This window comes from Poeciliopsis prolifica, unplaced genomic scaffold, assembly GCF_027474105.1.
Source record: "Poeciliopsis prolifica strain line A6 unplaced genomic scaffold, Auburn_PproV2 SCAFFOLD013, whole genome shotgun sequence".
In the NCBI taxonomy this organism is placed as follows: Eukaryota; Metazoa; Chordata; class Actinopteri; order Cyprinodontiformes; family Poeciliidae; genus Poeciliopsis; species Poeciliopsis prolifica.
This window is the reverse complement of record NW_026562388.1, coordinates 12,362,406-12,384,595: the sequence shown is the minus strand read 5'-3', so window position 1 is coordinate 12,384,595 and position 22,190 is coordinate 12,362,406. Positions and strand designations below refer to the sequence as shown.

Genomic DNA, 22,190 nt, shown 5'->3' with positions numbered 1-22,190 from the left:
GCAAACAATATAAACAAAACGCCACATTTTACAAAACGTATGCATAGTGTATGCCTTCATAAAAATAACAAAACATTAATTTATTGACAAAAACAAACAAACATAAAAATAAAAAAAATAAAAACAGACTCAGTTTTGTCAACCACTGGCAGTACATACAGACAGATTTTTTTTCTTTTTAGCTGTAATCTTAATTTAAAGTTTCGGACAAAAAAGGCATTTCTTTTTGACTCAAAATATTATTGTCGATGGAAATCTATAGTCACAGCAGTATTAGTGTATTTTGCATCAGGAGTCCTCCGACGCCATGCAGATTATTTCAGAGCTGAAACAGTCAGGCTACCATGGAAGTCTTGCATTGACTGGGAAACTCAATGGGCCAACACATTGCTTAATGGTGTTAGTAAAAGGCACCAAGGTGAGTATTGAAAGTCATAGCTGAAAACGGTGGAAATTGATGTGCGTGAAACGCCCTGCTGTGGGATTATCCGAATCCAGGTTGTTTTTCTAGACTGCAGGCAACTCAACAGCATGAGAGAGCACCAGCATCTACACCCCCCCCCCCCCAACACCTCCTCCATTATTCCACCTACTCACTCTCCTCCTTCTGTTGTCCTTGCCCTCAGTTGCACAGAAAAAGCCAGTTCACTGCTAAAAAGCCTGAAAGCCACCCAGCTGCATATTGCGGCTTCACATTCATCAAGTGGGCTTTACGGTTTTAACAAATTCCACAGGTCAGCGTACGGTTCATCATGCCAGCATGGAAAAGTGAAAACGATGACAGACCATGCATTAAAGCGTTGACTGAGCGAGGTTTTGACGAGACAGCTCATGTCACAGCAGTGGAGCCAATCTCCTGGTGGTACGCAGTTCAACCTCCTCCAGACAAGAGCAGATGAATTTTACAATTTCCTGCTGCAGAGAAGCATCGTGTGTGATTTGTGTGGCTGTGTTTGAACATGTCTGGCTATAAATGACTACAATTTACAAAACCCCTTCTTCAGAAATCCGGACAGCTCCATGTTGCTTTACAATCTGATGGTCAGATATTTCTCACTTGCATTTCTCCAAAGGCAATGTGGAAACATATCTGTGACTGACAAGTGATGGAAACAACTCTCGGGATGTGTTTAACAGTCCATTCATCTCTTGGCCCATTCACTCTTACATTGTTTGAATACCCTTTATACAAGTCAGTTTATTCAAGATGCAAATCAGTCGTGAAGACTGTTCTGTTCAGCCTAAGGATTCCACAGGACGTCTACATAAATGTTCTTTCAAATGCTGCATACAGAAGGTGTTGCTGGAGTGAGTTTGCAACATTTTATTGAAGTATTCAAACTCTGCAAACAACATTAAATACTTCCTGAAGTATTCAATGTTGCAAACATTTGTTATCGTTACACTACAACCACAAACCTCATTGAATTTTATAGAGAAGCAACAGAAATTAATGTGAAGTGATTTTTTACAACTGAATATTTCAAGTGTCTTGGATTTCTTTTGTTAAAATGTTTAAAGTTATGCATTTTCACCAGTTAACTTGTACAAATGTTCAACAAGTATCTTTTGGAAGGCACTTTCATCTTAATTTTCTTTGCCAAGGCCAAACTTTCTTTCTTCAAATCTTTCTTTGTTACATACACATTCAAATAAAGACTTTTAAACTGATTTTCTACATATGACTGCTGAGATCATTAGAAAAACAAAAGCTAATGTCTCAGCTTTATTTATGTTGGCAGTAATATTAAAGATATTAAAAGCCACAGTATTTTAACACACTGCTAATGGTTTTGGTTTCCCTGCACCTTGATCCCTTTCTGAAATCCATTTGTGTTGCTTGGCACGACTCCATATATAAATGTCTGCAGGTAAGAAGCAGAGAAGTGGAAATGACCTACATACGGCTGATGGAAACCAGCCATTCACTCAAGTGTCACAGCGCTGCTGATATAAACCAGATGCAGGCAAAGTCAAGATGGAGAGGGCAAGTGAAACTGTTATTTCAAGAACCTTTCTGGATGGCAACAAAGAAATCAGACGATGCATTGGTGTATTTGCTCACTAGTAAGATAAAGCTGCACTCTGATAGGCTATAAAGATCATAAAATCTCATAAAAATTCAACTGTCCTGTTAGCAGAGCAGATGTAAACCACTGGTCTTGTTTGGACTTGAAGGGGATTGTTAACAGTTTTTTTTTTTTTTATAACGTCTGCATGTTGAAAGGTGATTTACGACATGAGGCAAAATTTCAACCGTCTGGATACCTGGCAGCAGAACCGAGGGTTTCCTATCCAGGTGGGATCTAATCTTGTTTCGGGGGACTTCTGCTTTATAAATACAGGACGTCGGCTCAGACAAACAATACCCAATAAACCTCAAAGGAAGAGCGACTTGTTTGCACAGCTTTGTTTAATGACTGTCCTATAGCTGCCAGGCCGACTTTCATCACCGTGCACCACATGTAGAATGGATTCAGGAATCCCGCTGTTGTGGTGACCACAGATATGTGAATTACAGCTTTTACTGGCTCTTGGTGTTGAGAGAGGAACGCTGGTCCCACAAACTGAGTGAATTCATGGCATTCCAACAGGCTTATCTGACTGAATCTGCATGAATTGGACCAGACGGCATGCTGCCTGTAGACCAGACTGTCTCCACTCTGCATTTCACCCCTTCAAACAGGGGTCTCTCTGTGAGTCTGTGTATGTGTGTGTGATGTTGATGAGGACAAGGATACATCAGTGTGCATTATAAGTAGAAAATGTGTTACGGTGCGCATGCTCTCACCTTTCCCATCCCTGGGTTCTCTTTCACTTTGGACACGGCTCGGAGGAGACATGGTGGAGTCGGGGGTGGCGAGACCTGCAGGATGCCGCTGAAATTAGTTGGGTAGATGGAGGGCTCCTGTGGGTGGAGCAGGGAGGGTTGGTGTTTCTTCCGTTTGGAGGAGAGGTTAAGCTTCTGAGCTGCCCTAAAAAAGAAAAAAATGGGAAATGAAGGTATGGTTAGATCCAGCAAGCCAGAAAGGTTATACTTAAGGAAATCTTTGTTTCCGTGAGGTGCCATGCCACGTACTCATACTATGCCACCTCCACAAAGGTGAACACTTTCCCTTTTAGTTTGCCAACATACACAAAACCACTAAAATTTCTCTTCTAAGAAACCACTCCCTACCTTTTATAATTAAAACACACTTATTTTCCAATCTCCCAGCTTATATTATTTCACCACATGGAATTAGCAATCAGTGTCAGCTGAAAATCATTATTTAAACTACGACAATGTAATATAAATCATCACCAGTCAACTTTCTCAGTCCACTGGGGGCTAAATGTAGGCTGTCATAGCTGGAAGACAAAGGAAATCTAATCACTTATCTTGATCAGACACAATCGGGCTGCCATGTTCATGCCAGGTGAGCACTACTGAAGGACAACCAGATGGGAAACACATGTCGCCTTAGTAACTGTAGGATGGCTAAGCACTCGTGACAGAGCGTGTTCATTCATCATTCAAGTCACAGCAGAAGAATGAGTTTTCCTTAGGAATGTTTAATTTTGCAGCCGAAGCTGGTCTTTACATCAAGTCATACAATACGGACGTATTAGAGATTCACCTGGAAATAGGTTTGGTGCACTCAGCTGAAAACTGAACTTTTAGTGCAAATACTAAAAGTTTGCCATTTTCAGTGTGAGTTTCAAGTTTAGAGATGAAGTCAGACATGGAACAAAAGGAGCCTGTGTATTTCTCCTTTTTTTTCCTTTCTTTTTTTTTTTGCAGAGTTAGGTTCATTGTTAATTCAGGCTATCACAATAGAGTGGAACATCAGTAGACAAGAACACGGGGTATTACAGCAAAATTGAAATAATAGGTACATCCAGTTTAACCACAGAGCTCTTTCTCACACACAGTGTAATGTCTCCTTCCGTATTACTGATTGATTGCAATAGAAAATCCTCTTAAAGTTCCTACAATACTTACAAAAATAGTCCTTTTTTAGGTAAATACATAATATATTTATTAAGTGAAAGATTTCACTTGCAAGATGTTCTGAAACAGAACATTTCTGTTTTGTTCTGAAACATTTCTGGTCACAAGAAACAGACAATCATGGTTTGGAAAGGAAATGAGCACCAGGCATCACTTTCATCCTAAACTAGACCAATTAGCGAGCTAATATAATTGAACTAATCTAGATTATAGCATCTTTTTAAATACAGATGCCATTAAAAACTCAAAAATTAGTTTTAGATTATTTCAGCATCATGCAATTCTTTCATTTTCCATTGGATTCAAAACTCTTTTTCAGAGAACCTTAATTATTTTTTCATTCTTTTATGAATTCCAGCAAGTCAGACCATAAAGACAGCCAGACATTGATCTAGGCCAAGAAACGCCTGACCGATGCAACCCTAGATTTTACAGGTGGTACTCTTAAAAAAGGGAAAGGCAGTGATCAAACTGAAATAAAACTACACGTCTCCAAGTCAGCAGGAGTTCCTCAGCGTCCACTCTCAGGCCATTACTCCTCTTCTGGCCTCCTCTGGACAGAACTGGGTGGTCTGCTGTGAAAAACCTCACCATGTTCTTACTCCTATCTGCCTGTAGTGACAATCTAACCCCCCCAATCTCTACTACTCCCCTCTTCACTGTAACACCCCCTACAGCGACAGCCGAAGAGCACAATCATGGAACACGCTGCTGGCTGATGGAATAATTATTGCATCCAAGAAGGCTGCAGGAGAAGCGTCTCCCTGGGGAGCTGCCTATGTGCGATAGCATGTGACTGAAAAAAATGAATAAAGACTAGATGGGAGAGATGGATGTGAGCCAGAAAAAAAGGGAAGGCGAATCTACGCAGGAGTCCACGTGGCTGCATGCTGCAGCATGCATGGGTATATATACATGTGGGAGGTTTCTGCGACACATTCATTCAAGAGAAGCCCATCCGTCTGTCTCTCTCGCCCCATTCTGTCGTTTCTCTTCCAGCAGCAGAATAAATCAAATGTGAGCCTAAGACACTGTACAGGAAAAAGGGCACCAAAATGATTTGTAACTGTCCTAACCACAGAGGGGTGGTTACATCCCAAAGCTGAGATGGTAACCTTGAAGTTTAATTGCTGCTGCACAATGACAGTCAGTGCGCAGGTGTGCTCATGAATGAAACCAGAGACAGATTCACATCCACATTTTGAGATTAATTAACCACTTCTTTCCCTCTCTGGCTCTCCCTTCTTCCTATCTTTGCCTCTCTTCGCCTTACCCAACTGTGAACAGGGAAAAGGTGGCGAGAAGTGGCTCAGATTTCATCAGCCCACAACAGCTTATCCACCTGTTCACTCTCAATCTCCATGCAAGTAAAGCTGTTTCCACACACAACTTGCTCCAACTCTCAAAGCAGAATGTCACACTGAGTAAACCAATATCTGAGATCTCTCAATTTTCTTTTCAAAATATGTTTATTAACATTTGTTTAACATGCACCAGTAAGAATGTGCTGCAGTGATGTACTTACAGCTCTTTCCAATCCATCATCTAGTTTATGCTCATAGTCAAAAAACAGACAACTGATTCAGATCAACTTTGAGCTCCGTGTCTGTGCTGTCACTGTTCTCCATTATTTGCACATTTGCTACGCCAGCGCAGTCGCCAAGAACACGGCGAGGAGGAGGGGGTTGCTCACTAGTCAGGGCACGGGGCTCCTTCCTACTCCGATCGCAATCATTGAGGTTCCGCTTGATTTCACAGAGGTTTGTAAGACGCCAGGGGGGTGGAGGGAGGACGATCGGGGAGAGGCGTGGGCGTCATAGTAACTAAGAGGAACAAGCGGCAGGTGGGGCAGAGATGAGGGATGGCCACTCTGCAAGGAAAAGTAGGAAAGGTGCAACGGTGAGAGAGGTGCGTGGAATCCAGAGTTTCCAAAGAGGAAGCAAGAGGTGGAGCACCCGTCTAAAAAATCATCTCCAACTCTCTCCCACGTGAAAAAGTTCTGCACCACTTCACGGTCTTAAAAAACACCGCTTGAAGCAGTTCAGTTCCCCTCTCTGTTTCTTCATCCAAGTCTTCTCTGCCACAAGCTGCACTGTTTCCTGTCATGGAGTTAATCCTGCACGCTCTGTCTGCTGAGTGCGGCTGTACATCCCGACGGTCTTCCCCACAGCCAGGAGGATTGGAAGGGATTCTCCACTCCTGACTCGGCTTTGAGAGAAGAAGGAGAATTCCTGCTCTTGTTCCACCTCTTGGTCCTTCTCCTGCTGTCGGAGAAATTCTGGCAGCTGTCCTGCCGTGTCCTTCTTTCCCTCCCTCTCTCTCTCTATCTCACATACACACATGCAATCCCTCCTCCTCCTTCCTCTCCCTCTCCCCGTTTTCCCTCAGCCCAGCCCCTTCTCCCTCCGACTGCCAGACGAGGTGTCAGCGCTCGATTGCTGGGTGCTTGCGGCGCAATTTGCCAGTACTCTTTTTCTCCCTACACCCGCACACATACACACACATGTATGCACCTCAAAACACGTCACATGAATACTTAATGCATACAGGAGCCCTCTCTTCTTTTAGGGTCCCACACTTCAAACAGATTTGGTTAGTATGCCTACAGTGCGTGCATGCATGAACCCCAGTGTGCACACGTGCTTCTTTCTTCCAGCACTTTTGTGATTCGCTGTCATTGTTGAAGGATGTAATTAGCCAGAGGACTGAGGGTCTTATTAATCAAAAGTAGAGACATGCAGATAAGCCAAGATATACTTAAGAGAGATGGATTGTTCAAATGAGAGATGCTTGGACTCAATTGACAAGCTCTGAGAAGGTAAGAATACCAGAGCAGAGGAAACAGAAGAAGACAAGAGACAATGAGCGGTTGACACTCTAGGAAAGCGGATTTATGCTGGCCAGTGAGAGGGAGTGCAGACAGTCAATGGTCAAGGGTAAAAAGGGGAATGAAAGCATGTGAGTGGGTGAGCGCTGGGGTTAGAGTACCCTGTATTCCCTGGGCTGCCAATTTACCAGTAAGCCCTCTCAGTCCCCCGCCCCCCGAATACAGCAAGAGTTGTTTGAAAGGCTGCCGCGTTGGCTGCAGAGAGCCCACTACAACACATCGGCAAACAGAGTGGGTGTGAGACCAGCCAGATGAAAGTACATTCAGCACAAAGCTCTCTTTGACTCTCATACTGACACACTGCCCCACATATGAACTCAGCTGGATTAAACTTTAAAAGAATAAAAGGGGAAAAATAAAACCAGAGCTCCATACAAATCTGAGGATCCCTGATAAATAATGAAGCTGTTTGATATATCACATAACCTTTACAGGCGTCTATGCAACAACAGGCTTCCCTCTGCTTTTCTGCAGCAAGTCCAAATTACATCAGCTGAGGTGTCATTGTTTGAGAAGTGAAAGGTTTGGTGCATTCTTCAAAGAAAATGCTGGTGTTGATATTAGAGCTGCTCAATTATGGAAATAAATTGCAATTAATTGTCATGGTTACCCATTGAGTTTGAAAAAAAACATTTACTGCACATCATGAACAGTTTTCCCTATTTTCATCCATTTTTTTTTAATTCCATGTTTTGCCTTTTTTTTCTACCTCAATAAAGCAAATCTAATCAGGAGTAATGTAATCACTTCAGCGCCTCTTGCTTTGCTTGTTAACACAAACAGCAATCATATGGCAACTCAATCCATATGTGGTTAAGATAAATTACTAAAATTCAAACTGAGGAAAACAATAAAACCTAAAGGATGACTGAGGAAGATGAGCAGTCGCTCAACAAATCACTGCTTTTGTAAAGTGTGCAAATAAAACCATATTAAAGTATTCCAACACAATCAATGACAATACTTTTAAAATCATTCAACTTGTTTAAACTTCTCAGCTTAAACATTTGTTTTACATGTACATGTATAATTTTACTAACAGCTATATGGTGGTGTTAATAGGGTAAACACCAACTAATTTAAATTTCATGCAGATCTACCATAATGTATCATATTTTAACATCACATAAACTGATGAGCTTATCAAGAATGTTTGAGGAAAAACTGTATTTTAGGTCACATCCAAAAAAAGGGCATTGTCACACTTCTTCCCAGTATGCCATCTGTGCCTGTAGTTCTAAACCACATTGATTTGCATGTGTTGAGTACATTGATGGGATGTGGGGTGTGGCATTCAGTGTTCAGGTGGATTGAGGTTTTGCCATGATGTAACATCTCCTTTTTTTCTTTCCCATAATTGATGCTCTGGTAATTAAATGCCAATATTTTATGAGTCTTCCCAAATGTTGAGATAATTATTGTGACCTACTTTGAATAGTTTCAGCTTTAGCAATCCTCAGGTGAATAGATAGAGTACACACATAATGTTGCCTAAGATTAGGTTATTCTGTTGTTCAAGTTGAAGTTTATTTTTAAAAAATGGGACAGTCTGAACATTTCCATATAACTACATGAGATTATAGCCATGTGGATAACTTCCATTTCTAGTCTGATGTGTTGCTTTTTCATTCCTACAGTATTTAAGTAGCAGTTGGGTAAATGCTGAATTATGTAACATACAGGACCATTTTGGCAGCTTAGCTCAGCTGTGAAATGTTTAGGAAGGTTCTGTCTGAAGTACATTTTCCCTGAGGCAGTGTATCTTCCTGGACCATTGAAATGCAAGGCAGATATACATTAAAGCGATACAACCTTGTTAGTTTCACAAGGTACTCCTCAGTCAGAAGTCAGGCAAAGTGTGGCCATCAAATTTAATTAACAACGTTGTTTTGTCAGTTACTTTGTTTTAATGGTTGTTTGGAGATTTGATTAACTGCTCAGCCTACGTTGGCATTGGTCACTCTGACAGAGTTGCCTCATTAGTCCCATTCCCACTGCCATTCCCCTTAGTGTCCTCTCACATGTGATACATCACAAGGGCATTAAAAGAAGGAACAGTCACAGTCAGAACTGTCCCGATCGCCTTTCAGCTCAATCACTGTCTCCTTTATGAACAGACCTCAGGGACAGATAATGACTGTAATATATATAAATGAGCCAGAGCAAGACAGATGTAAAATTAAGCACCTTTTTAAAAGAATAGGTCTACTGGTGGCTTTTTTTTTTCCTTGAGGAAGAAAAAACAGATTTTGTCCTCACCTATAGAGCGAGAGGACAAGGAGCAGGAGGTCAATGACTCCAGAGAAAAAAAGCACAGAGGGGCTGTGTTTGCCTCCAGCTTTCAAAGCTCCACGTTGGCTTGCTGTCAATAATCACCCCAGTCTTTTTCTTCAAGCTTTGTCAAACTGGCTGAAGAAATTCCCCTACCCCACAGAATAATTTGCTGGCACACCCATCAGCTTCATTGTGCAAATTTATCTCTGTTCCCCTGACCATCTATATATCTTCTTGGGTAGGTTCGTTCTGCAGCTAATTAACATGTTGGAGGCATTTCCTATTCTTGACATTTTGTTTCTGTGATTCCCAGCTTTTATTCTCCCTCCATGCACAAGATAAGGCTGCTGTGCTATTCATGCAGGAATCAGATCACTGGATATGATATCATATTGCTTCATCCTCGACTGCCCCTCCCGCTGCACAGTCTGCAAGTCTCCCACTGTTGCTGATTAGCAGCCCTGCATTGCTGTTCATGAATGGAGATACATGAATGATAATGACCACAGCACAAAGAGCCAGGCACATTCACTCTCAGAAACACTGAACATTTATTCTGGTCTCAGTAGTGCTGGCATTTGTGAGATGTCTTTTGTTCAAAAAGCGCAGCATCTTGAAAGCGTTGCTCCATGCCAAACCCAAAATGCCATATCAGCAGTTGGTCACGACTGAGTGAGCTGGACTTGTGTTGCTTTATCAGGTGGGGCGCTATTTTGTTGCATGGAAAGATAATCATTACCAAACCTCCCTAGAGCTAAAATTGACTGTCTTGTTGATGGGCTGCCCTCCACACGATCAAACGGCTCTCTGCCCCAGAGGTGTGGGCGAACAGCATAAATCACCAAACTGTGAGAGAAACACAGACTTCAGATAAAGTGAGCATGCCACGCTAATGTTCAGATAGGCACCGCTGCACTGGTTTATGCTTTACCAAATTTGGGGAGGATTAAAGTAAATCTGGATCTCTGCATCGCCCTCGTTGGCTGTGATCCCCATTACCCCACCACCCCCACCACTACGGCCCAATCCAGCTATCACAGAGCCTTAGGGGTAATTAAGCAGCCATGACATCAGCCTTTGAGCACACAAATTCAGACAAGAGGAGATGATGTCATACACTTAACAGCTACTCCTGGCAGAATAAATAGCCCTTCTAGAGAGGATTTACTTGTAAGTCCAGGACGCCAATTGTTCCACTTGAGAGAAACCGTTGCTTTTTACTTTGAGAGAAAACTTTTCTAGCTTTCTTACTTTCAAGATTTGCATCAGTCTAATAAATGAACTTGTTCTATTCTTTTATGGTTATAGAACATAAACTTAGTGAAGTAAGAAAATAGTCAGAATTTCACAGAGGATTTCTCAAATTTGTACATATAAGTAACTACATCTAAAAATAGTCTAAGAAAAATAGTGTAAGAAGTTTGACCAAAATGTAAGACAAAAAAGATTTAATGAAGAACTCAAAACAACTTACAAAAAACAGGGAGAAACAAACAAGGAGCCAAGGATTGAACAGAGCTTAATAAACATCAGGCAAACAGAAAGAGCCAGTGAGGAGAGAGTGAAGGATTCAAACTAAAGTCTGAATGCTGGAACGATGAAACAGGGTGCAATTTTGGAACAGGCAGCCTCTCAATACATATTATTTTAATTTTAAACTCTCTTCACTGTAGACTGTGTTCCTGCATCTTCCATCATATAATAAACTTAATTTTTTATGGATTTTTCTGAAATATCCAAATGCATTTTCTATCAGAGGTTGATTGTTTGGTCAGATTAGGTTTTCACTCATCATACACAAGAATCACAATTGATTATTGTGATTCATTTATGTTGTCTTTGTTGTATTATATCCCAAAGCAGGAGTAGTGCGAGGGCATCGTTAGAAATTAAAAGACATTAAAATGACAGTCATGAAGAAGTCTGACTGGAACTGAATTTAAATTATAGTGGCACTAAAAGCTGTTCTTTTGGTACCTGTCTCAGAGCGCACCTTAGGTCTTTATTCATTAAAGAACTAATTAAATATGCACATCTATGTTACACATTAGCTTTAAAAGGGGTGATACCAAAGGGACTGGCTGTCTAGTGCATGACAAAGCTAATCTTGTCCTCTTGTGTGGCTCAGACGTTTAGTCAGGTAATGAGCCCATCTCTTTTCTAAAATCTCCCTGCAATCAAGGGGCTCTTGGTGTAAACATTCATTTAGTTTTTTCTCACGTCCTCTTTCCTATCCTAAAATGCTCGAAACAACTGTCTGGTGCTTCAGCCTTGCAAAAACCCAGATTAATCTTGGAATGTGGCTAAAAAAAGATAATTGAAGAAAAAAAGTGCAATCCCTTCTCAAAAACAGAAAAAAAATCCACAAAGGCTACTACTGGGAGATGCTGGAACAGATTCTCACTCCGTTCACTGGGGTTTTCTTATCATTCAGATACAGATTAGCTTTGGCCAAATCAGAGATCTTTCCAGACATTTAGAAAAAAAAAAATCTGTTTCCTCTTTTTTTTTTTTTTTGGCAAGCTTCTCTGGCTCTCTGTTGAGTCTTATCAGTCCAAAATATCTGTAGCTTTTAAATGACTGCAAGCTCACTTTCTGCTGTTTGCAGTTGTAGCTGCAGTCTGAAGATTCTTCTCTTCTGTGTCAGGAACCTTTTACAGGAAATACACAGACAGCTACAGGCTAAGATGAACGGTCTTCCTATAAATCCTTAGAAATAGATAAACGCATCCCAACAAAACTAGACACCAATAAATGGGATGTCCATTTTGCTGAGCAATATCCGGCCTGGTGTGTTCCAAGCATGTTGGACCAAAGCCTTCTGGAAATGTTCTTTGTTTCAACAAGGTGTTCAGCAAGCCTTTTGTCCCTGCACAGTGTCTGACCTTGCACACGGAGAATCAAATGGCACATTATTTGTGTGCCGACTGCTGACAGCCCAAGGCTGCTCACACATCTTTGCTGCACCAGTCTCTAGCCAATTAGGTAAGGCCAAATGCATTCATGTAACATCTGTGAATACAATGTGTTGTCACATAAGAAAAGATTCCCAACAAAGACTGGCATTGCCGTCTGCAACTGACTTGTCGTATCTGAATCACTTTGCATCATCAAGAAGCGCTGCTATCAGAATAAAACAGCAAAACCCTGCAAATAAAATTCCTATTTTTGCCAGCGGGTTGTAAACCTGTTCTGTCACAGTCTGACTTTCAAAGGTGACTGTGGACTGAGGTGGAAAACGGGACATTAGTGCATCCTCTGGAGAATAGCTTGAATAGCAGGGGATCATTAGAAACAAATGGGAAGGAAGGGGCTGTCACTGATAAACGTTGAAGTAGGCAGTGCAAACGTACAGCTGGGATTAAAAAATGAATTAGGGGGAACGGACATTAAGAGAAAGATGCAGAGGAAACCGAATAAGACAGCATGAAAGGAAGCAGCAGGGTGTAAAACCAAGTCCTCTCTTCGATCAGTGAGCCTGGCTCTGTGCCAATGAAGCGCTGTCCACGAGGAGGTAAATCATTTTCTGCCTGAGAAGAAAACCGGGGAGAGAAAAAAATGATTGCTGGGACTATGCCACAGCCAGCTTGGAATTGCTTTATTCCCAGAGATGGGAATCCCCAGTCGGCCAAGAATAAATGGAACAGTTGGTGACAAAAAGTGAAAAAACTCATCAATATTCAAGAAAGTCTGGTTTGGTGCTACAGTATATCAGTGTAAACAGAAATGCAAGCATTGGCAAGTAGCAACAGCTTAGTGTATTTTGTACATATTTGGATGTAAAGTACCCTGGCAACATGATACGTACAACAACCATATTCACACCACTTTGCTTTTACCATGTTAAATTCCCAGGCTTGGATATATTTCTGAGCCATTTTATGTCGTAGTCCAAAACAAAGGAGCATATATGTGTGTACCTTTGGCTATAATGCTCTGTACTCTGAATCCCCTAAATATAGTGCAATTTAGCAGTCACCAACTGAACTAGACTTAATTAGTAAATCTAGTTCAGTTGTGTGTTATTTATTCTTGGGATAAATTTGAGTGTTCTGTGAAGGTCTCAGCAAAGTGCTGTGGTGTGTACAGTACCCTACACACCATCTCCAGGTGAGACGTGGAGGTGGCAGCATCTTGCTGTGGGAAGATGGTAATTATGAGGTGAGAAGACCACGTACACAAATTTGCACTGTGTTGGCATGTCTCATAAAATCTTTGCAAAATACATTGAGCATTGTGGATAAATAAGGCATAAGCTCTGAATGCAGATCTTGAACTGCAAACATATGTTTGCTTTTAAAATCAGAGCCATGTGTCTGTGCTAGAAAAGCTGATGGATAAGAAAATACAATGGTCCATAATTGCCTAGAAATGAGGTAATTTTTTAAACTTCTTTCCTGAAATTGACTGCATCTCTACACACCCTGCACCCATTGAGTCCATCACACACCCACTTATCTGTCACATTCCCACACTGAAAAGCCATTAAGACGTCTCGCCAAAAGGGGGCTTAAGGATGGCTTAAGACAAGCACAGGAAGGAAATATGTGGGTATAATTCCATTCACCATTCACTTTATTGTTCTTTCCAGCATTCAGGATCTCATCTTCCCTAATGTGGCCTTAACTGGCCACGAAGGATTAAACAAATCACTGGGCTTTGACTTGGCAGGACCTTTTTTATGTCGATGAGATAAACTTACAAATTTTGAATCTATAGAGGAAAAGAACCAATGGCTATTTTCAACAGAAGGCAGAAGTGTGAGTGAAGATTTGCAGCGACAGACAACGTGCAGCACTGAAATATTCAGCTGTTGCCTCAATTTTTTTTCCAGCAGTTGAAAGTGAAAATTTTGGAGGTAAATATGCTTTTCAGCTGATAGGTGACACGTGACGATGAAGATATGCTCCTGCCATCTTCACAGACGCCAGACTCCCCACCTCTGGCATGCTGACGAAGATTAACAGCTGCTTTCATTTTTCCGGTTATTTTTTGTTTGTTTGTTTTTGCATTTTATCGGTACTCCTGAGACTTTGCTCCTGGTATTCTGCTGTACACTCCTCTCCACGGCTGCAGGGAGGTTTCACATCCTTCACACACATGTTGAACTCCAGTTTTCCCATCATCCCACCCACATCTTCCCACAGAAACCTCCCTAGGACCTCAGGCGGTTTTACTCAGGGCACACAAAAAATGTCTTGGCACTCACCTCAAGTCATCACAGGCTGAATGATGTTTCCTGTCTTGAAACAACATCAACTGGAAGCAGGATATTGCAGACAAAAGACTTGAGAGGGTGATTCACATGAGACAATTTTTCAATCAGATATATTGTCCTGTAATTTAATTCATAACACAACTTAAGACCTTGATGAGCACAGGATTGACAGGCAAAGAGGTAAAAGTCAGCTTACTTCTGCTCCACTTCCCCGCTTCATTAATCACTTTCTGCCAGCGGAAGACACCAAGCGATTATTTATTTGCACTTCTTCGCACAGAGGCTATCAGAACAAACAGGCCCACAGGCAGCTAAGAACATTTGGGGGTGATTAATCAGTACACTGACGGGACAGACAGAACGCGTTGGGGGAGGGGATTTTCAACACCTGCTCTTAATCTTTTATCTATCCAACAGGCTGAATGAAAACTAGACAGAGGTTTGATTGAAACAAACTGTACTGTAGTGCTGATAGCCGTGATAGTAGGTGCAGGTGTGCTGCATGAAAAAAGATGGGTCTACATAAAGGATGGTAGTAAGTATTTGGGTGTCAGGGTTCAATAAACGCAAGGTGGAATCAATGGAATGGAGTGTTATTAAATTCTCATGGTATGATAACCTCAATACCAGCAGTAAAAATACATAGAGATTTCAAGCATTAAGGTGCCCAGACCTAAAGTAATCCTGATCTTGAAGAAATGTGTTTGCAGATGTCTCATTCAAATCAAGCAGTTCATCCTCTACCAGTGTGATAAACACATGGAGCTGCAACTGGTGTATGTGCAGAAAGAGATTTTAATAATCTCTGCAGCTAGTTCTCACATACAAGGTCATGAACCGATTGCAGGGAATAATCCTTTCTGTTCAAGACAATGCATGTGGTGACACAAACATCAGGGATAAACTCCCTTTGAATCTTTAAATTTTATGGCAAGATGTCGAAACATTGAGAGACACAAAAACATATTTTTGCATTTCCCTTCTAAGATGTGCAATGTGCACAATAAAATTTGCATTTATCACTATGTTTCCTCTGTCTCTGTACCTCAAATTTTATTAATTACATTAATTTAGAGAGAGGTCAAAGGTTAATTTGTACATTCCCAGATAATAATATATGTCAACACAACAATGTGTGATGCAGCAGCCTCATTAGTCCAACAATTTCTTAGTTTGAGTCCCCCACAGTTGCCTGTTTCAGCTCTTCTCCAGCAACACCAGCAATAGATGGAGATTAAAAAAGAAACAATCACAATTAAACGGTCTGGCTTTGGGGGATGATAAGACAAAAGCTAAATCGTCTGTCCTAACAATCACCAACCCACAGCGGTAATCATAGCGCCTGACTATCAAAAGACCAGTCCAACCAGTTAACATTCTGCAGAATAAGGTCCTGCAAATGTGCATCTCTCGAAAAATAAAGCACATGTGTTTGGGGAAATCAACTTGCAACTGGTGATTAGGCAGATATTAGTTGTTCCTATTGACAGGAAGGGTATGGCACAGCTGAGTACTGAGGAGCAGTGATGCCTGAGACGCCCCAGCAGGAGACACCTTTGTTTATCTAGATTGTAGCACATAAAGGAAGCTCACAAGAGATTATGAGCCTCTTTTCCACAACTGCCCACAATAAGGTGATAAACTTCCACAGCACACTTTATCTGCCACTCTTTCTTTTCTCACTCTTACACTGTCAGAGCAACTACTCCTAATGACAGAGATAATAGACTCCATTTGCATGACACCTTTCACTGAGGGGCACTAAAGAGGTTTCGATGGCATCCTTGAGCCCCCACAGTCATGACACATAATACCCATTCTACGGGATGGGAGTAAGAGAAATACTCATGATAACTACACACTAATGTACTGATCATGAAGCCCAGTGGGTAGCCATCAGGGCTGTTATCCAGTTAGACAGGGAATGTTCGACGTGGGCAGGCAAACTGAGCCGAAAGGGATTGATGTTCAGGGCACGGCCTCTCCTGCCCACATGCAACTAATCGCACACAATTTAGCCTTTTTTACTGTTGTCACCACAGTCCTCACTGACAAAGGCAGTTCTGTGTCAAGTGACATACCTACAATAGATTGAATTATGTTGGTGCCTTGAATCAAATAAAAACTCAACTGAAAACTGAAATATCTTATATATAACAAACTTTATAAGTTAACTGTATTTAGATAAGATCAGTTTACCATCAGTTAATGTATTGTATCCAAGTTCTGCCACATTATGCTGACAACCACATTTTTTGTCTGGAGACTGGTGTTTGTGAAGATTTTTAAACTATTTTTAGTATTAGTGATGCACTTAAAAAATGAACAAAGAGGAAACACAGAATGTAAAAGTTCAGGTTGCGTGTGAGAGCAAGCCTTTCAGCAGATAACAGGAAGGCTGAATGGAGTGCAGCAAAGTTGTTTTGTTTTATCCTTTTTAGGTTTTAGTCTTATAGAAACATGTCTGTGGAAATATTGCTATATTTTAGCATATCTTAAGAGTTCAGATAAGTATTTACATTCTCATGCACACAAAGACAACTGGTTTATTTATGCTAGATTCACTAACCTTGCTACTTGCTAATAAGATGCTAAGCTCAAAATTATCACCATCTTTTATCTGGCAGGAAGGTAAAAATCAATTGTTTGATCCTTTTTTTAAAATTGCTTAAAGAGAAAACAGAATCATAACAGTTGGTTGTAGCCTAATAAAGCTGGTTACTGGATATGGCCACAAAACTCTGATCAATGCATCTCTAATCTCAACAGAAAATAAACCTCTGCCACTAATTTCTCTTTGTGAAACGAAACTGTCAGGTTTAGACAGCAGTGCTTTCCCTGCTCCCCACAGGGCTCAACACATGTGGACCCAGGGTGAGTGCAAAGGCTTGTGTCAGCACTTCAGCTCTTTGTTTGTCATCCCCACATTCACTGACCGCTTCAGGCAATGTGAGTCGGCCAGACACACTTCCTGACTCAGGGGATTTACTTAGTGGAACAAGGGAACTGGGACAAAATATCCCTCTGTTAACAGCATGATAAAACTTCTGCTATTCTTCCTTTCCAATTTCTGTAGCTTTTTATAATGTTAGGGACAAGTGATCCTGATCTGCCAGTCATAACAGAGCCCAACTCATCACCAGGAGACACACTTTTGAAAGAAGTCTTTTAAATCAAAGATGCTCAATAGAAATTTCCAACTATTTCACATTTCTAAAACAAACTATCCACAACCTGTTGTCAATCAACACAGATCCTGAGAGTTTCCCTCCCTTTCCTGTGAATGAACACAGAATTCATATCAAAATCTCTCATGAAATATTCAACATGCACTTTTCTGCTGCGTACAGTTTATACAGGTATGACCCAAGACTAACGTGATCTTTTCCATCCAAAGACTCAACATTGTAATCAGGATTCTAGAGATTTCTCATGATAACATTCAATTATTTTTCAGATAATTTACACATTTAGACTTTAAATAAATAAAAAAAATCTGAAAATACAAATATTTCTGCCCACTCTTCAAAAACAATATAGTGACTAAATTTTAGTCATTTCCATGTTCTTGACTCTGTGTAAAGACTTAATCTGTAGCCGTCGCTAAAAACATTGGCACCTTCAGACTTACAGTACAGTATGATTTAGAACCAGTGATGCAACTTTTCACTGCATGCAGGTGAATGAAAAAGTGCAGATCTCTTAGGCTGCAAGGCCGAGCTCAACCTTCATCAACACCTCAGCCTTGACAAAACCTGACAGGTCTTGGATGAATTCACACCTGGCATTTTCTGCAGGTTCCAACATTTTTGTTGCCTCAGCTGGTGCAGCCAATGTTAACTGCCACACAGAAGGAACCATTAGTCCCATCAGCCTGATTATGACAGGAAAAAAAACCAGCTGGTGTTTTATCCATCAGCAAACAAAGACAAATACCAGCTCAACCATCCCTATTCCTACTCAAAACGTCTGATGAGCCACTTGCCGCTGTGGGCATATGTTGCTCAGATTCAACAGATTGATATAAGTCAATACTCATTTGTCAGTCTCCAGAGGTGCACACAGTACTAACATCTTCTGCCCCATTGTGGCCGTTTCCTAAAAAAAAATAGAGCCCTGATTTCTGCTGTATGTAATACAGCTACATACCGTACAGTGTGCTTACACTCCATCTCTCTTGGTGGAGGAATCCATCTCGTCGCAGCTTGACAACAAAACTATTAGCCCCTCACCTCGAGGGAGCACAGAGTCCAACTCCAGCAGCACAAAACTGCACATTCCAGAGCGAAAAGAAGAAAAAAAAAAAGAGTGTGACACACAAAGAAAGATAGATTGGGAGAGAGAGGACAGAGAGAAAAACAGCTCACAGGGCACATTCAAGCCAACAAACACACACAGGAAGGCTCTAACACATCCAGGTGAGCTCAGTCTTCACTGTGTACAACATAACTTACTTGACTCCCATGGCAGTGAATCCAATATTCTTCTCTACAGACGCAGACCTCCCTCTCCTGACGCTTTCAGAGAGGAGCATCAGTCTAAGCTCGACTTCTGAATGACAGCATTTATAAGCACATTCATCCCAGGCAGCGACTGGCCTGCTCTGAGTCTGTATCCCCCGGCTATGTGGGCCAGACCAACTGCGCTCAGCAGACCCCTGTGCTCCCTGTAATCTATTCTGTCTGTTTGTCACCGCCTAAAATCCCTGCTGTCAATCACAGCGCAACAATCCAAACACAGTCATGCCCTGCTTTGTCTGTCCCTAGAGTCACTGCACGGATCCCCCCTGTTGTTCGAGAATAAAACCACTACATTTCCTGAAGCTCCAGATGTTTGTCTGTTCCCAGGCTTACATTATGTCTGACCTCAGCGTGTCTGTCTGCCTGCAAGGTGGTCGGTCTAAGTGGAGGGTATTTCCTGTTACCGTAGGAGCCACAGCTCAACCACCATGCACAATCTGGCAAAGATCAGTCTCTAGCTGTGTTTCCATTGACCATAAAATTGCACAAATTGAAATTACAAATATAAACATGGTAAATGGAAACACGCCAGAACAAAAAACCTGTGGTTTTTGACAAAAAGCTTTTGCGTTAGGATGAAGTGATTTTTCAGCCATAACAAAATTGGTGTATTTTACAAAACTGCTATTTCACATTACGCCTGTTTGTAAACAGCAGCGATGTGCTCATTTGCAGGAACTGGCCTCTTTGGAGAATGCACAGCTGGCTGCACAAGAGATCTCACAGAATCACTCAGTTCATCAAAAATTTTATTTATTATTCAAAAGTGTTGAATCTATTGCTCTTATAAAATTGCCAACTACAATTTCTCCAAAACGCCACGAATGAGAAGCTTTTTGCTACTATGCTGGCATAAGGACGCTGACATCTCCTCTGTTTGTCGTAGTCTGACCTTTCTCTGAGGTCAGACTGCCATTATAAGGTGGGCATTCTGTTCCCTGCAGGTTGGGTCCTACTTATTCCTTCTGCCCCGACATTGTCTTGGAGAGTGTCACCGGGGTGCCTTTACTGCCACGATCCAACCTCAGATAAGCGGAAAAACAATGGCTGGATAGATGGTTTGATGCACATTGTGTTTGCATCATTGCCCCCTTTAAAAACAAACAGGATGAACTCCGTTGACTTCATTTCCAACTCCTAAGCTCACATGAATAGACAATAGACTTTGGTAAGTAATCCAACATGTGTTTTTCAGGCACTTGTGACCCTGCAGTGCCTCCACTTTCCAATGTGTGGGACTCATTGATGAGATGCGCATCCCTCCACCCCCCGACAAAATTACAGTTCACTGGACGTGAGTGGGCTATTGCAACTTCCTAATTCCCCACTCCACTTTTGAAAGAAAAATTAGTCACATTTTACTCCCACGAGCTAATCACATGTTTCTATGGTTACTCCAAGCAGCCTGGGGGATGAAGGGCAGAGTGCGTTGCTGACACAAAGGCAGTGTCTTGTGTGTGCAAGGCTAAATGGACCTGCTGCCACAATTACAGGAGGATTCCTGCACAATCACAATCATTACTACACAAACACTCACCTGGGCAGCAGCTGCAAAACAGCGATGGGTGACCATAAAACCACTTCCTCCTGACGCTCCCCCCAGGGTCGCATTCCTGCAAACAGCTGTTCGCCTTGCATCTGCAGCAGCCCACCTGCCTTTAGTGTGCCACCTTAATCTCAGTGGCCCTCTGAGTCATTTTATTCTTTACCTCTTTATGTCATCAGAGTAAATAAATCAACCATCTCCAGGGTTGGATCATGGCAAGGAAACAAAGTGATAAACGGACTCACCATGTCCTCCAAAAACCCATAAACAAGGGAGTATCAATAAACCATCAAAACGGTCTAATCCTGCTGTGTAGATCTGAGTCTCCTGATCTAACTGGGCTGCAAATTGAGCAGTGGACCCCCCGAGGCGCCATGCACCCAAAAATCCCAGGAGCCCAGCTTGTAGCAAACACAGCATCACAATCAGCAGGTGCTGATGGGACAGAGATGGAGGTGGAGGAACCTGCAAAGCAGCAGTTAGCTTCACCATCTCACCCCTGCTGAGAGCTCCCCCTGTTTTCATTAGACAACATTGTGTCAATACACTAATCATATGCTCCGTCACAAGGCAATCGGTGGTTAACGTGCAACTCAGCCGAACACTGGCTCTAAATTCATTACCCCCTCCCCACTTCTGTAACACACACAATGAGATGCGGACACACGCTCCACCCAGTCAGAGCCTCACCGTGGACTCATCCCATCTTCAATGACTTTATAGTTAGAATAATTGCCAACTAGCCATTATTGACCCAGAGGTAATCCTCGCTTCAGAGTATATTTTCTGTGCTTATGAATAAAAGGAAGACAAAGGAGAGGAGTGCCAATTGTTAGAGAAAAATATAAAATATTCCCTTAATGTATGAAGCATGAAGGCCGAGGAACGCAGCAGACAGGTCAGGCATAGCTTGTTAGCTTAGACCTTTTGCTATGATCAGCACTTCAGTGGAGAATTGCAAAAATATCAGAGCTACATATTTCAATAACAGATATTAGCAAGACAAAATTAGCAAGACAAAAGCTTGTTCAGCAAGCTTTTGTCTTGCTAAACAAAAGCTCAGAACTTACATTTTCAAAATTGATAAATAGCAGAAAAGCCAACTAATTTGGCCTAATTAATGAAATGAAAAAATATCAAGCTGAAATTATTTATATTTTTCGGATCTTTATCAGAAAAATAGACTTGTTGGATATTATTCTGTCTGATATTATTTTGGCATCAGAATTTGAGTATTGTGACATTTGTACTAAGTGGTGGCAGTATCATGCTGTGGAGACACCTTTACTCCAAAAGAACTGTACATGTAGTAAGACATTTCCGTACAGGGACTGAATGCAAATTCATGCCACACTTTCAAAAAACTTTGTTAAAATACTTCGTAAACCATCAATTTTCTTCTACTTCACATTTTCTCTCTTAGTATTTATTTGTCACATAAAATATCAATAAAATACACACAAGGTTGTGGTTGTAATGTAATGAAATGTGGAAAATGTGGAAAGGCACCATATTTACTTTATCCAAACATCAAATTAATAAGTCTGGAAAACATCACAATTGATTAAAGAATCAATTTTAAAATAATTAAGTAATTTGTCTAATTAAGTCACCCAGAAGCAGAAATGATTAATTGGAGGTAAACAATCACGTTTCCCAACATGAATCTGATCTCTTGCTGTTTTTGCACATTTTGTTTCTTAAAATGTTTTTCTACTCAGAGGAAATCTTAAATGAAACAAATTAGGTGC

The 22,190-nt window shown here is 41.3% G+C and overlaps 1 protein-coding gene across 4 annotated transcripts in view; it reads right to left on the bottom strand.

Moving 5' to 3' along the window:
- Positions 1–22,190, bottom strand: part of kif26ab (kinesin family member 26Ab) — a 79,453-nt gene that overhangs the window by 14,227 nt on the left and 43,036 nt on the right. For 2 of the 4 annotated variants that reach the window (XM_055038386.1, XM_055038387.1), the window contains exon 5: positions 2,792–2,975. In XM_055038386.1, coding sequence (XP_054894361.1) covers positions 2,792–2,975 — 184 coding nt within the window. Of the gene's footprint in view, positions 1–2,791; positions 2,976–5,519; positions 6,265–18,827; positions 18,861–22,190 lie in introns of those variants that run through there. The other 2 variants (XM_055038389.1, XM_055038388.1) reach the window with 2 other exon arrangements.